This window comes from Maylandia zebra, linkage group LG2, assembly GCF_041146795.1.
Source record: "Maylandia zebra isolate NMK-2024a linkage group LG2, Mzebra_GT3a, whole genome shotgun sequence".
Classification (NCBI taxonomy): Eukaryota; Metazoa; Chordata; class Actinopteri; order Cichliformes; family Cichlidae; genus Maylandia; species Maylandia zebra.
The window spans coordinates 32,917,737-32,934,546 of record NC_135168.1 but is presented as its reverse complement, the minus strand read 5'-3'; the positions used below and the strand labels follow the sequence as shown (position 1 = coordinate 32,934,546).

The window sequence follows — 16,810 nt, the reverse complement described above, 5'->3', positions numbered from 1 at the left end:
AGTAGCACACCAGTCTCGGAGGCTGGAACAAGCAAATGTTTGGCAGCTGTGCTTGAAAACTTCTCATGATTAATCAGTTCTCCGTTGTCAGCTCCAATGTTTATGTACACGGTGCTGAAATTGTTTTTCACTTTAGTTAAAGTTGACAACAAAATGAACTGATAACGTTTTTTTTTTTATTTGTAAAGATTAATGAAATTCATGTTTTGGTTTCGTATTCCTAAATGTGATAAATTGGTGATTTAAATCATTTTTCTGTTGCACAAAACAAGCAATTTCACACTCTAGACACTCTGATAAATCAATTGCTATCAGAAAATCAACAGATACATTTATAATTTTTTTTTAAAAAAGTATCTTAATTTTATGTATAATATAACACATGGTATGTTTGACAGCTTCAAACTGAGGCAGGGCTTTTAGGTTCTTTCCTCTCAATGTGGATTTCTCCTCTAAATGTCCTAGCAGGCCTGTCTGTCTCAAAGCTCCGAGCTGATTACAGCTTATCATAAATGAAGTGCTTGTTCTATGTTGTTGACCTCCCTGGCTTCCAAGTTGGGCAACTGCAAATGTGATTTGAGGAGAACATTATGCAACAAAAACAGTGGAGGAAATTGTCTTGATTAACAGTCCTGTGCAAAAGTCTCAAGCCACTCCTCATTTCTTTACCTGCCCATTTTCAGAGCAATGTTGTTTTTTTGGTTTTTGTTATGCTTTGCGAACACTGACCCACGAATCATTAAAGCATAAAAAACTAAATCAGGGGATAAACCACTGCTGTATCTACATTTAACAGACAGACAGACTTTGTTAGGAGCAGACTGACATAAAATCCCCTTTTTTCCCCCAGGATAACACAGTGGTGCAGGCATAAACAATTTTTTGCACCAACAAGTTGATTCCCAGAGAGCTATTAGATGAAAACTTTGGCATGGTGTGCAGTGCGTCCTTAAAAAAACTAGGGAAACCGGACAAGTGGAGGACAAAAGACAACGTGGCAGACTTAAAGGGCTATCTTGAGCAAAGGAACAGTATGTGAAAGTCATGTCCTTAAGAAACAGGGGGAAAAAATCCAGCAAAGACCTGACAGAGGAGCTGAAAGATGCATCTGGCCCTTCAGTTGATCCATCTACTGTTCAGTGAAGCCTCATCAGTAATGGTCTCAGTGGCATTGTTGTTGTGAACAAGCTGTTCTTGAGGAAGGGAAACAGGGAGAAAAGGCTGTTGTAGCCAAATTACACAAGAACTGGACTAAAAATCAGTGTCTGATGGAGTCATGAATCCAGATTTTACTTTATTTAGTTGTCAATTTGTATGGAAAAGGTCAGGAGAGAGGTACAGCAGCGAGTGTCTACAGCCATCTGTAAAACACAGTGGAGGCTGTGTCATTATTTGGGGCTGAATTTCAGTCAGTTGTGTTGAGGTTTGAGTTATGAACACAGAAACTACAGTCAGATTTTCATCCATCACACAATACCATCTGGTAATGGGAACGCTATCAGTGATGGACTGGCCTCCCCAGATACCAGACCTCAACAGTATTAAAACAGTGTGAGATCATCTTGACAGAGAATGTAGCAAAATGCAGCTGACATCCAAAAAAGAGCTTTGAATATCATTCAGTAAGCCTCCATTTATCAATATAATCATTTTCTTGGCTGTTTCCTGTCAAAAACCTTTTAAAAACAGATAAAAGACACAAATCTGCATTTGTATTATTCTAATTCTTTGTTCATAGTAATTATCTCCAAATTTTAGATATATGCAGATCAGAGTTCATAAACTGAAATGAAATCAAAGCTAGAATTTGTCAAAAAAGTCTAATGTGTTGTCTGCTGCTGTTTTTATATACAATGCCTAAAAATGTAGCAGCTGATGTTACAATCAAGGCGAAATAATTTTTACTCTTCATCTGCTTTCACAGTGTGACAGAAGACGTTAGGGTATAGACACTGCAGTTACCGACTGCTGTCACGATTGCTGAGCTAATGTGAGCCAAACAAAGAGCATCTACTGGCTATGAATGATTTACAAATCATGTCTGAGATCATTAACCAATAATCTAATATCTAGCTTATCTAGGAAGACTAAGAAAAACCTTCGTACAAAACAAACAAATCTCCATTACAGTTTCCAGCCTATCTGATACAAGCCCCACAAACCTACCAGTGGGGCTTGTTATATATTTTTTTAAAACACATAAATCCATATCGATGTTTAACCCCAGAAAAGTGAAACGTTTGACAAACACAGATTTATTTGTATCAAAATGACTCATTTAGTACAAATGTTGTAACAGACATTTAAAAGAAGTGACTATTAATTATAAATCATTCATAATTTTTAATGAACTTTCATCAGTCCTGTGTTCCAGTGGAACATTGTGTTACGTGAAGTAATGTTTTTATAATTAGAAAACCAAAACAATCCCAATTATGCAAAAAACTGTTGCACTGATTAAGGAAGCAATAAATTTGGTTATTTGAGTGTGTGTAGCAACAGCCTCTGTGGGTTTGATTGTAGCCTGAAAATGGCCATAAAAAAGAAAACAACAGAAAAACAACAACAACTTTGTTTCGAAACTCGTCAGAATAATCGTTCTGTAAAAAAACGAGGGCTATACCTCGTGGGGAAAATGCCATAAAAAACATTAGGTTGTAGCCTGCTACCTTCACAGAACAGCACCAGCTGGTCTTAAAATGAATAAAAGAAATGTGAGCAAGAGGACAAGTACATAAGGGTCTGTAGTTTCAGAAGGGGTAACCGCACATAGGAGCTGGCAGCTGTATTAATTGGCACCAGTCTCAAAATGACCAGTTAGGAGGCAACTCCAGCATGCTTACCTTTGAGGCAGAGATGTTGTACATGTGACTGACCACTGAATAGAAACTATTAGGATGGGTGAAAGAGAACCAGTGTTGGATATAAGAACATATGAGGGAGGTGTCCAGATTAAAAATAAGAACATTTGTAGGATCAAGTAAGATGTTGGAGGAGTGCTCATTAGGGTTGTTTGGGTGGTGCTAAGCGGGAGTGTTCTGGAAGATAACTGAGAAGTTGAACCAAGAAGGCTAATACTCTATTTTCCAACCCCGTGCCATGCCCTGTGGACGTCTATCAGTCACAGCCAGTTCCCTCGTAAACAGGTCAATGACCTCTCAACCGCATCCCAACTGCAAAAGCATCAACCATGCTTAATGCGTACACAGTAATGAACATGATGCAGAGTAGAAACGAACACAATCTCATTTGCCTTTAGAACCTGATTGATCCCATCTCTGTGTAGGGAATAATTAATAGTTGTGAATAATGATGATGTTACCTCTGTTGTACCGACTATGTAAATGTGCATGACTCTCTCGCTTTGAAGACGCTCGTGGATGGATCCTGCTGCCGTCTGATGCCGCAGCTATTAAATAAACTCCGCAGACGGGCACAGCTCAAAGCAACAAACACAACTTCAGCTCTTGATAATGTTTTATCGAAGCACTTTTATTACACTTTCTAGACATGCGAGCGAGTCTCTCACCACTCACTGGTATGACTTTTTTACGGACATTTCAGTTTGTAATAGATGTGAAATTGCGGAGCAAAGTGAATGAGGCAAGAAATGCGGAAAAAGCCTGCTGTTCAGACCTGGAAGAAAAAAAAATAATGTTAAATTTTACAAGTTTTTTTTTTTTGTCGTAAAGGCTTTCTTATTTAGCATGAGATTAGTTTGGGCAGCATGAAAGCGCGACACAGACATTGAAAGAGTTTGACGCCTGCCAGAAGCATGAGAATTGGCCATTGTGCAAAAAGTCAAGGTTGATTTTTTTTCTCCTCTTGGTGAATTTTATTCTCCCCACCTAAAGCCACTTGGACCCTTTACATCGTCAGACCCCACAGCTTGAGCCCCAGTAAGCCTGTGCTTTAAAACAGTGGTGGCTCCGTACTTTCTAAGAGCTGATCAGAAACAAAGTCAGGTGGTCTCTGCCTGTGATGGAGTGGCTAGCACAATCTCTCTAACTCTCAACCCTGTTGAGCTGTTTGGGGAGACAGCATGACCGTGTGATATGTGAGAAGTGTCCAACTGCCTGTCAAACCGGTTCGTGGGAAGCACTTCAGGAAACATTAGGTGAATACCAAAGATTTGCAAAGTTCTATCTGCTGACACGTGACTTCGTTTGATAACAAAAACACATTTTTAAGGACAAAATTTCTATTTTATTTTATTTTATTCCAACCTTGTCATCGTGTTCAGTATAATTCTTTGTCACCTTGCATAAAAGTTAGATTTTTCAAATAAAAACATTTTGAGTGACTTCAAACCTACATAAAGGATTTCTTGTAACGTCCCAGACATTGGTGACAGACTAAAAGTGGCTGTTATAGGAGCTAGAGCACTTGCAGTGCTTTAATAAATTACCTTATGTCTGGTCAAAAAGTTCCTGTGGTGTTTTTAAAATGTAGAAAAGTAACAAAGCTAGTGACAAAGTATGTAACAGAAATAGAGTCAGAATCTTTATTTTCATCGCACAAAAGGTACAGCGAAAATGAATGCAGCCCCATTCAGAGTGCATGAATAACATTGTGTGTGCTTTTATCGTTACTGATTGCACAGTTATTCAGAAGTATAGAGTTGGAGGTAGATCTAGGCTGAATATACAGAAACTATATAAAGTGTAGTGAATATGTAAAAGTTAGACTGAATGGATGTGCATGGGACCTTTAGGCCTCTCCTGCCTATCCATCCATTTTCTTCTACTTATTGAGTCATAAGGGGTCACACGGGGTGGCTATCCCAGCTGTCACAGGACATGAGGCAGGGTACTGCCTGGACAGGCCACCAATCAGGACTAACACATAGAGACAAACCACCACTCCCACTCAAAGTCACACCTATGGCCAGTTTCTGATCACCAACCCCAAGCATCTCCTTGGAATGTGGGAGGAAGATGGTTTACCAGGAAATACTCACATAAATACATTCAACCTAAACCTTCTTGCTGTGAAGTAACGGTGCTGACCAGCACACCACTTGTGATTCCTGAAAGTTGAATATTATTTGGAAGTGTTTAGACATGATAGTTCCTATCACAGACACGGTTTCTCAGAGACTGAAAAGAGAAAGGCTTTCCCAGCTTGGACACAATGCTTGGTAGCTTTGTTCTTTTTCAACACTAGTGCTCTGGGCTCTCGTTTAACTTGTCACAGTTTAATAGCGAACATAGCAAACACAGAAACGTGAACAAAGGACTTCACTTTGGTATGGAGCTGAGAAAACATGAAAACTGGTATTGCTAGTGAAGAAAATATGTAGCATTCCTTGCTTTACCTAAGATATTTTCTCCTGTTGTGACAACAAGGCCCTCTTCTTCCTACCAACAGCCAAACACAGGGCCTGCATGTTGCACAGTTAACTGGTATGAACGGTAATAGAAGTGAACTTATTAAGAAATGTTTAATTTTACTAGTTAATACTAAAATATTGAAAGTCCATGGCCTGATTTTCAGCATACATATAGAAAGGACAAAGAAGCAAAGACTTTGAATAAATCCATCTACAAGACATAAATAAAAGGATGGTCCAAGTCTAAATGGGAAGAGCTCCACTGTGCTGATTCACTCGGCTGAGGGTCTCCTACTTTTATTCCATCTGAACTGAACCCTATATGCAATCAGACAGCACAGTCTTCCAGCCACTGCGCAGCATGCTGTGCTAAGCAGTCAGTGCAAAAATGCTTCATGGATTTTGAACCTTCAGTGACATGAGCTACTGAAATAATCGGCAGATGGACAAAAGCTGGGGAAAAAAACACCACAAGACTGTGGAGGCAGTACTAATGAGGTCTTTTTAAAAATACTGCATTGCAATGCATTCGTTAGCTTACAGAAACTAGTGTGTAGCAGTAATGACCTCAATAGAGTGAGCAGTTTGCATGAAGAGGTTTGCAGTCTGTTCTGATAGCAGGTGGTGGGCAGTAGGCCAGAGATTGTGTATAGAGGTAACGTTAGAGGGTCAGCTCAGTCTGGTGATGGCTGTCGGGACGAAGCCGTTGAGGTGCTGAGTTGGCGTAGCTCTAATGAAATGTTACCTTCCCCCGAAGGAAAGCTTCTGAACAGGTGGTTGCCTGTTTGTCTGGGATCAGCGGCGATCCTCTTCATTGTGTGGCTCTGTCATGGAGGGCAACTGGCAACCAATTATCTACTCAGCAATGCTGAGTAGGTAAGATTGGCTGCTACAGCTTGTTTCCAGTAGTGCCGGGAAAGTAGAATCCTTTCTATTCGGAGTGTTCCGGCTGAGAGCGGTTAAGGTGGACACAAAAAACGCTGTCACACACATAGCGACTCAATCACAGTACAGCAGCTAACGCAGAGGTGCTCTGTGCTGATGTTGGCTTTATCCTTTTTGCCCCGACAGATGTTTTCAAGCATATTTATCTCAGATTTACAGGACAGTCACTTTACTGTATATGCTGTGAGCTAATGACTCATTAGTTAATTAAAAAGTATGTATTTATTCAGATTTTGAAGAGTAAAAACATTATTTTTTTTAGCACAAATACATGTATTCATACAATTTGCTGTATTTTAGCCATGCATTTCAGTTATTTATTTATTTCTAGGCATACAGAACGATGCATAAATAATGGTGTGTAACTGGCAGCACATTTGTAGATCCTTCTCATTTCTCTCTTTGCTTTGCAATTAATGGGACCAAAGTCTGCTTGCTTACTACAGTCTATCGTGCTCGGTGTTCTTTTGTGTGAATGGAGACCAATTCAGGCTGAATATTGGTTTAAACTGTATTATTGCCTAAATAATGATCCTTAAATACTCGTCCTTGACGAGTCCAAACGTGTGTGTGTTTGTATGTGCAAGACGGTGCATGTGTGACTTTGTAATTGGATTCTGTGTGTTTCCGTGCATGTGAGCACGCGCCTCACCTCCAGCTTCTTTCAGCCAGCTGCTTCATGCCTCATTGGGGTTTGTATTGATTGTTCCAGTTTCTCTTTGTTTTCAGTCCTCTATTTTGGTCGTCTGATGCAGCTCTAAGAAACCCGCTGGCCTTTGCTAAAACTGCCCTAACAGCTACAGGAGCCTTTGGTAAAATTGCTTTAAATGGGTAGACAGACTGTGGTCAGAAAGCTCTGAATGGTGAGAGAGCCCTTTGGTAAAATGTCTCCAGAAGGTCAGAGAAGCTGCAACAAAATAGCCTCAATAGCTCCAACGGTACACTGGGCGAGTTCACACACGTGCACGGTAGGCACCGCGTGGCAACTCACACACACGCATTTCCTTATCTTCCCGATCCTCTCTATCACACACACAAATGTAGGCATGCACCCACGCTCCAAACCAGCAGAGATGGAGCTCGTATATGACCGGCGGTGCTGCGTCGCTGTTTGTCTGCAGCATTTCAGCATTTCAGCTGTAGATGGTGGCTGCCAGAGGGAAATGTAACATGGCGGCAATCCCCTGCTCATTGAGTAATATCCTGCCCGCCGTAACATTACTCAGCTTTCAGTAAGAGACCAGATCAGTGAGACAGCTAGTGGGAGACAGATGGAGAGAGATGGGGGGACTCTGACAGAAAGAGAGAGGAGGCGTGATGGGAAATGAAAGAACAACAGAGAAATGCGTGAAGAAGAAAGCTGTGATCTGTTGGACTTGGTGTACTGTCGCAACCATGACTAACTAGATAAGTGTGACAGCGAGTTTTACTGGTAAATAAACACCGGCGTGTACAGCAAATCTCATCATTGAAGACGCGTGAAGTGTGTCACCACCTCCGCTCTTCGTTTATCCTTCTTTCCGTCATTTCATCCCTTTATCCGAGCGAGACGTCCCATTTCAGATTAGCAAGGTCAAACCAATGATGAGTCCTGAGGTTTATACCGGTTAAAAAATTGCGGCAATGAGCCTCTGCTCATGCTCTCTCACACACCCACGAAAGACAGTCCGTCATGCATGCAAAAAGCACACAAGTTAAACAGTCTTGACAGTGGCATTAGTAGCTTTCAAGGAGTTTGTGGAGGGGAGTAAGAAAAACACTTTAGCACCTCTCTTCTGTCAGAGTGAAGCGAGGGTCGACAGGCGAAAATGCGGCAGGGCACGCGGACCCCCGGGCTCTTAGTCTCTACTCTAACGTTGACTTAGACACAGATTTGTTTTATTGGCTCTGAAGTCCCTCTCCTTCACTCTCCTTCACACTTGTTTTTTCCCCATTTGTCTCTCCTCTTTTTTACTCCCCCCCCTGCCTCTCTTTCTCCCATCCCTCAGAAGTCTTGGCTTAGCTAGAGGCTGACACAGCCATGCAGAACTTGGATGAGCAATTGCCTTTACTGTACATGCTAAACTACGCACTAAATCGAATGACTGATGTGCTTGAAAGTGTTTGCTGCTGGGCAAAGCTGGCTGTAGTCTTTGGTTGTCAGACAGAATATAGTCGGCGGTTAGCCATGTCTACGAGCGAAAAAGGACTTGGCAATCAGGCCAGGATGTGTTTCCACTTGTGTGAGGGTATTGATAAATCATTTTTAACTGACTGCAGTGCTACCTTGGCTGTAATGCTTATCGATAAGGCAGTGTATTCACAGTCAATCACCCCCATTGTGCCCCACAGCTCTGCCCAGGACTGATACAAATACTTGATAACGATATCTGGTTTACTTCAGTGGTTAAAGAGGAATGAACACATGCATGCTCACATGCACATCTCCCACTTTCTCCCACCACAAGTGTGAAATCTAATCGTCATAGGAGCACACAATCATTTTTTATCTAATCTGGAGACACATACATGCCTGACAACAAGAGCGAATGCTGCATGCTAGCATTGTCGCCATGTCGACCACCTGAAATGGTTTGTCTCCTATGTAATCTGTACATCTTTGCGTTTTAGCCGCTAATGTGAGAAAGCTTATGATGCTGCTGCTATCTCAGCAAGCCTCACTTTGCTACTAAATTTCCACCAGCTTGAATTCTTCTCTGTTCTCTCATTTCTCTCCACGGTAGTTTAAGAAAACCTGAAAAAGCCACATCAAGTACCTCCTTCTTTTAATAGTGAACTGTCTGTTTCTCGCTCCCTCCACCCCACGCTCTTCTCTTCAGCTTTCCTCATCCTCCGCACACATCTCGGCGGGGTAGCCGACAGCGAGGGTACAGCACAGAACCCCCCTCACAGCGGTACCGTCCTATTACCTCTGGCAGTCATCTCACTGTCACACTGATCAATGATTCATGTGTGCGCGCGCCTCAGCCTGTTAGCTCACTGCACTGCTGCTCATCGCTGGCACTGTGCTGCTGCCGACGCCGCTGCTCCTTCACCAGTTATAATGACTGGACTAACTCAGAGTCCTCTCACTAACGTGTGCCTTCGCCAAAGCACAAGAGAGAAAGATGGACGCTGAGAGGGATGGATAGACAGGCAGGAGGAAAAGGGAGCGAGAATGAAGGGTCAGGCTGAGCACATGCTGCTCGCATAACTGGCTGCACACTGTGTGGAAGTGAGTCTGTGAGAGCGTCTCTGTATTTTAAATGGAAAGAGGTGCCGGTGTCTCTCTAGATGAAATTCTTGCCACTCAGTAGCCATCTTTGAAATGTCTCCAGGCAGTTATGTGGACTAACAAGTTCAGATTCCTGTGGGGGGGTGGTTCTATTATATAAATACTTTTACAACAGTGGATGAGTATGTTACACATGGCCAGAGTCTGAAATCATGAGGTCAGTATATCTGTACATGTATTCCTCATGATTTGAAAGCACAGGCTTCGGCTCTCTGTTCAGTTTTTTTCTACTCTTGGCTCTACATAGTTTAAACTCCAGTGCATTTCCTAAATATGCTACAGACACTGCTCTGCTGCATTTTAGCTCAGCAGCACTTCCCATCCTTTTGTTTCTAAGAGGCAGGAAATCAGAAGAAACTCAGTCAAAGGGAGAATCTGCACAAAGGGAAAGGAGTTAAACAGGCAGTGAATTAATGGACTGAACTGATGCCTTGTTTAAAACAAATAAGAAATGTATGGGGCTAAGCTAAGCTAAGCTAAGCTAATTAGCAGCTAGCTGTACCTGCATATTTACTGTACATATTGCCCTGCCAAGAAAGCAAGCTTATTTTCTAAAACATCAAGTGAAGGTTTAAATGTTCTACATGGTTTTGTGGGAAAAATTATTTTCTATTAAGTTATTTCTCCTTTTGATCTAATAAAGAAATGCGAACAATAAAAATATCAAGGTGTCACAAAGGGCCTATATTAAACACTCCGTTACTCTGTTTATCCAACATTGTTTGAGGGGGTTGTAGTTGACTTTTTTCTTATATTTCCTCAGGAGACTGCATGTCCTTTTATCATCACAGATAAGAACTAACACCACAGTTCATTTGACGATATAATCCAGATTCTCCAAGGTCTCTGTGATTTTCTAGAGTGTAGGATAGCGTAACCCAGGACGACAGGACATCTCTATGACGACTGTGCCAGTATCGTTTGTGTGTCCAAAAACGATATTAATTTGTCTGTGAGTCAGGGGTCTGACAGAATAAATGTTAAGGTCAAGAATAAACCTTCATGCTCAGCAGTTGCTCATCTTTTTTCATGTCTCTTTGGCACTGAATAACCTGCAGCAATTGAAACCTTGTAACCTCTACATGCCTAATAGATAGACATATATTAAACTCCCATTCCTGTCCACATTATGGGCTCTATGAGTGCTCAGTTTTAAATGCCCGGAATTCATTTGCTTAAATGACAAACCAACAAATATGTCCTCACTGGTATTAATATTACTGTTTGGACATTAGATCCTCAAAAGTACAAGAGCATATGCTCAAACGCTCACTCTTCCATCATCTCCTCATCACACTCAGAGGTCCTTGTTCCCTTCTTGCTCCGGTGTGTTTGCGTGTGCATGCATGCTGTGCAACTCTAGATGCTAAGTGTTCAAGCAAAAGGTCAACAGCCATAAAGTAAGAGAGAGAGAGACAGAGAATGGGGGGAGGGCTGATGAGGAGGAGCAGGAGAAGTGGGGTCTGAGGGTGTTTTGAGGAGAGATGGAGTGGTGACGAGGAGAAGGTAGGAGAGCCGGTGAGGACTGTCGCTGCAGAGTCATAACTGTAGTGGGTAATACTTGGCCAGCAGAGGTGTGGGGGACACCAGACAAACATGGAGAGCAAGAAAAGCAATTCAGATGAGAGGAAGCGAGGAGAGAATGGAGTCTGAGAGACTTAATGGTGGAAATGCCAAATGTATCAGTTTGGGAATAACTTGTCATCCCTCACTGAGCACTCTTACAGACTAATTTATGAAACTATGATAGGTTGTTCCACTCCACTCCACTGCCAAATATAATGCCATACAAACTGTGACGAGGAATACAAACCTACATTTTTAGGTGTGGTATGATATTTTATGGTGTATTTTAAGAGAAAGATAATTGCCGTGGTCGAAAGGAAATTTCAGCGGCGCTCTTGCTAATTCTGTCAGTGTCAAATACGTGTGATTTTGACCACCTTCACTGTGTGTGTGCTTTTTTCATGAGTTTCTTTCTACCTGCTTCCGTTCTCCTCCCACCTGTCTGCTAAGGATGCAGTACGGGCAGTACCAGACAACCGAAAGGATTTTGCTGGAAGCTAAATCCATGAAATTAAATGTACAAGGAAGATCATTTGGGTTACTGTTTGACATCCTTTTTTCCAGCATCAAAATGAATCATCACAGGTACTTTCACAGCAAGGTGTTTATGCGAAAAATCCCCCACGTCGCCTTTTTTTAAAAAAGAAAAAGAAAACAAGAGATGTTTAAAAATGACTGACTCGTACTCACACTGACGTGAGGAGCTTGTGCGTGTCCATGTCTGGTCTCGTCACAGACTGACAGTTCAATTAGTTTGAGCTAAATGATGCATGACGTCTCCCTCATGGCCCTGGTAATCGTCAGTGTTCTGCTTTGAAGAGCTCATATTGTGCATGAGTAGATAGCTAAACCAATAGTGGCTAGTGCTAGTCAAAAGTAGAAATGTATGATTTGCTGATCCCCGTAGATGCCAGAGTGAGGCATGGGACCCTGTTGGCTTCAACTCTCAGAGCTCATCATAGATTTGCTGGTATTTTTCAGAGAAAACAGTTTTATTTCCCCGCCTCGCACCCCTCTCCTCTGTGCTTCCTCAAAGGAAAGTAGCAGCAAATGGCTTTGAACTATTTGGAGTTTTAATTAGGTATCCTTCATCAGGAGGGGGTGGAGTGTGGGCGACTGTGGAGGCGTGTGCATGCATGCATGTATGCACAGATGAGAAAAGTGTGAGTCTGCGCCGTACCTGTGTGATTGTGTTGGTTGCGCCGTATAATTGTGGATTTGTTTTTCTAAGCAGCCATTTTACGCGAGCGTTATCAAGCTCGTGTCAAGTGCTTTTTCTGGGTGTCGGCAATCAGCAGACAGAGGACAGACAGTGAAGATGTTTGAAGTCCTTAGAAGTTCCCTACCTTGATCTGCATGCAGCAGCCATCCTCTGACTGCCACCAGCACATAGTAACTTTTTGATTTAAGTCTTTGCTTTTGTTTGATGTTCCAAATGTGTCAGAGGAGGGGAGAAAAAAAACTGCAATGATTTATTTCATTTGCTTTGTTCTTCCTATCAGCAAAGGCACATTACCTTTTTAGATTCTTTTAAAGAAATTAAAAAAAAAAATTAAAACACTGCTCAAGTATAAGCCTGAATGAATGGAACCTCGTGATTGGTCAGAACACAGCTGAATGTTTTACTCAACACTTTACTGACAACACTCGCAAAAAACTAATTCATTTCCTTAATGGGCGTGTGTTAGTTGTTTTTATTTAACAGCATGTTGGTTTCCCGTCCTAGTAAACAATTTTATGAGTGGGAGGGGGGAATCCAGTATTCTCTCTCATACCCTTTGTTGTTTAAAAGGCCCATATGGATTGTGAATCGGCAGCAGCTTTCAAAGCATCATTAGTCATGCATAAAAGCCTGTGTTAGCGCTTTAATACTAGCCCTGGGCTCAGACTCACAAGATCTGCCTTAATTGCCCACCACTGCCACGTTCTGTGTTGGTGTGCACATGTGCCATGTGCGCAGGCATGCACGCATGTGTGCGTGACAGTTTGTCTTCTCTGCGTGTTTTCTAATTGTCCTTTGCTTTGCCGGACGCTAATAAGCACATAAAGCGAGTGAGTGCTCTAAGATGGGCATTAAAAAAAGGATTCAGACACACCCCTCTTGCATGTTTTGAATAATGATCTCCTCTGTCTGTTTTCTTTTCTTTACCCTTGGCTGCCAATCTGCGTGTGTGTGTGTGTGTGTAGCGGTCCACCTGTTAGGTTTGACCTGGCATCTGCGTCACGGTGAGAGCCAGCTGTATGAGAATGGCCTGAGCTCAGCAGACCATCAACAAGAGGACCGCAGCAAAACCAGACCGACGAGCTCCGTCCACCTGCTGGACACGCTCAACCCTGAAAACACACACAGTGGTGACAGAGGTGAGCTGACACGCACACAGTGTACACTGTAATAACAGATGTTCTGCACTCAGCCACTGACAGGATCTGCCCGTTAGTAACAACAAAACAAATGTAATACAGCAGCTTGAAAAATTTGTATTAAATGTATTGACTAAAAACATAAGTGATGACTTCGAGTGCTTCACTTCATTTTTCTTTATCTGTGCCTGGCTGTTTTCTTTTTCTTTCTATCGACATTTTTGCAAGCAAAAAGGCAAGGAAAGCATTTTTGACTATTTCATTAAGCATGCCCAATAAGAGCGTATTTTGACAAATCGGAATTATTTTCGGGGCCTTCATATTTCAGGTTTCCATGGAAAACCACCCCTTCAGAGTTGCTCTGGACTTACCTTCATGTCAGTCTTTAACCAGACTTATGCGATGTTAGTCAGCTGGGACTTTTCATTTTGACAATGTTTTTAAAAACTGTCTGCGTTGTAGCTTCGAAGTTCTGCAGACTTTTGCAGAGAGCTCCTCATCTTTGCTTTAGGTTGTCAGCTCAAGGCTACAAGCCTTTACATGTGTAACACACCCGACTCATCAAATGGATTATGAGTAATGTACATGCCAAATTTTGAGACAGGAGAGGAATGTGTTAAAAAATTATGCACATGAAGTTGTCTTTGGATAACTGTTGAATCTTTGCCTAAATCCTGGAGAGCGCTCTTGACGGGCTGCAGAGACATAAATGAGTTTTTCTTCTTCATGCAGACTTCTTCATGCTGTTTGCCATTTTTTTTACTTTTGCTGGGTGCACCTGGTTTTCTGGAAGGAGGCCAGCTGTTGGTTTTGATGGTACCTGTGATAGTGCTCTGATAGATTTGTGCTTTTGTGCGAGTCCTGGTATTATGTCCTTCATTTGCATGGCTCCACTCTACTCCTCATATTATCACCTCTGCATAAATGGCAACTTTCAGTCAACTTTCAGCCACATGGCAGCTCTTTTAGGCATGAATTATTGATCAAAAAAATGAGACACATCTGCCCACTTAGTGTCCCGGTTACTTTTGGACCACGGCAAATTGTGCACCATAGCTTAAGAGGATTCTAGTTGTTTCTCTTCGATGATGCTGTGAACCACAGCTGAGACTTCAATTAGGATCCATTAACTTCTGCAAACTAAACATATTGAACAATGACATGTAATGTTTTAATCACACTTTTACAAACACCATACACATAAGCCAAAGATTAAGCCTGTCATGTTGTGTTGCTGCAGAGGCTAAAACGAGTACAAAGAGTTGCTGAAGAGTGAAAACTGAAGATGCACCAAACACATACACCAAACACATGCACTTATATTCGGATCTTCAGGTACAGGTCTACAAATTTCAATCAGCTTCTAGTGCATTAAGTCCCTGGCTTCGTAAATAACACTCTTCCCACAACTAATGATCCAATACAATAGAGAGACATTAGTCCAGAGATAAGCCTTACTCTGATTACTCATTTTTTAGAAAGGCTAGGAAACTGGTTAATCGCGTTTTCTTTTTCCTGCTACGTGACTGGAATTGCTTTTCTCCACTCTGCCTTCTCCCAACTAGCCAGAGGAATTACTAACACCAGTTTAACCCCAGGATATGGGACATTAATTGTGAGCGTCTCAGGTCATGAAGTCAGACAGGACAGAGCAACCTTCATGGTTGGTGTGATTCTGATGGATATTACATCGGAGGCTGTCGGAGCCCACGTTCAGCGCTTACACAGAAAACGTGCGAGGCAAAACTGCAACTCGCTGCAATTTAGGCAACCTGGGACATCCCTGAAGCAACTATTCTTGATGAATCCTCACATTCGGAGGATTAACGCTCTCATCAGTATCTAAATCCTCCAATAGAGCACGCAGGGGTCGTGGAATTCACTTCTGAGTGTTGCGTCACAACAATCTATTGTTTCAGCTCTTATTGCTTTATATGCGCCGTGAAAGCTGGGAAATCAAAATGGGCAAAGCTAAGCTGTTGATGCAGGGGGCTCAGATTAATAAAATTGGCACGGTGGAGGTGGTCCCCAGGCAGAGGAGGGCCAGGGAGATTAGAGATTAGGCTGTAATCCAGTGTGGCAGATTATCACGCTCATCCTGCTGCACCCATCACCTCTCACACCAAGAGACCACACAATCCCCTAGATTACACCGCGAACGATGGCGAGGGAAGGAATGGAAAGGATAGAGAGAGATAAGGGGGCAAGGGACGGATACACGATGAAGCTAAAAAAGAATTGCTGTCATTAAAGTAGCAAATTCCTTAAACATCTTAGAAGAAGCTTTCACAACTTGTCTGCAAACCACCAAAAAAAAAAGAAACTCAAAGAACAACAAGATGCAAAATGTTCAGTTTTTTTAATTCGGAATAAATTGTCTTAGCCTAACACGCTGCTATAAACACAAGGAACACAAGTAACAGTGGGAGCATGAAGATAGCTGAGGCGGCTGATTGGAGGATAGTCATCAGTTTCTGCTTGTTTTGATATAAACTGATGAGACAGTAGGGAGAGATGAAACGAGCTTGGCGGAATGATTGGAAGGTAGTAATCTTCTTGTATTGTCGTTCATGTATTTTTAGTGTTGTTGTTTTTCTGTCAACTTCAATGCCATAAAGATGATTTGTTGGCTCCACTCCGAAATCAGAATCCGGAGCCGCAAGACTTCTAATCCACCTTATGAGGCGGCCCGCGCCACCATGCTTGATGCTAATTGACATGTTGTGTCATGCGCGTATGGCTAGCGTCTCGTCAAGCCGCGCGTGCTGTTTTATATTCTTCACGCTATCTCTCCTGCAGTTTCCAGAGATCACCAGCAGCCCCTCTAAGCCGACCACACATAAAAGCTTCTCTAATTAGTATTACAGTAATTGCCACTCGCCCCATGATACCCAACCTCGCGCTGATGTGCATGCATGAATGTGTGCTCACAAACACACCGCCTTTCCCTTATCTCTTCTCTGTTTTTATATCAAACAAGCGAGGGTAAGGGCATTTAGAGATGGCCATCTCACACACACACACACACACACACACACACACACACACACACACACACACACACACACACACACACACACACACACACACACACACATTAATGGAAACTCTTCTGGCGTACATGAAAGCAGATGTGCCCAGAACAGAATTTTTTTGTCGGTGGAATCCCTTCCTTAATGAAGTACATCAGAGTTTGAGAGTAATATTTCACTCAATGTGCAACGTCGGATGTATTAACGATATGAAATGATACAAAGTGACATACAGTAGAGCGGCGCGTTGCCTCATTATAATGTGGAGATGATGAAATATGGAGCTTGTGGAATGCCATC

General features: G+C 42.2%; 1 protein-coding gene across 1 annotated transcript in view; it reads left to right on the top strand.

Moving 5' to 3' along the window:
* The window catches only part of tenm1 (teneurin transmembrane protein 1), a 195,744-nt gene that overhangs the window by 79,605 nt on the left and 99,329 nt on the right, over window positions 1-16,810 (top strand). Inside the window, exon 6 of the mRNA XM_014409889.3 lies at window positions 13,305-13,478. Within this exon, the coding sequence (XP_014265375.2) occupies window positions 13,305-13,478 (174 nt within the window). The remainder of the gene's footprint in view (window positions 1-13,304; window positions 13,479-16,810) is intronic.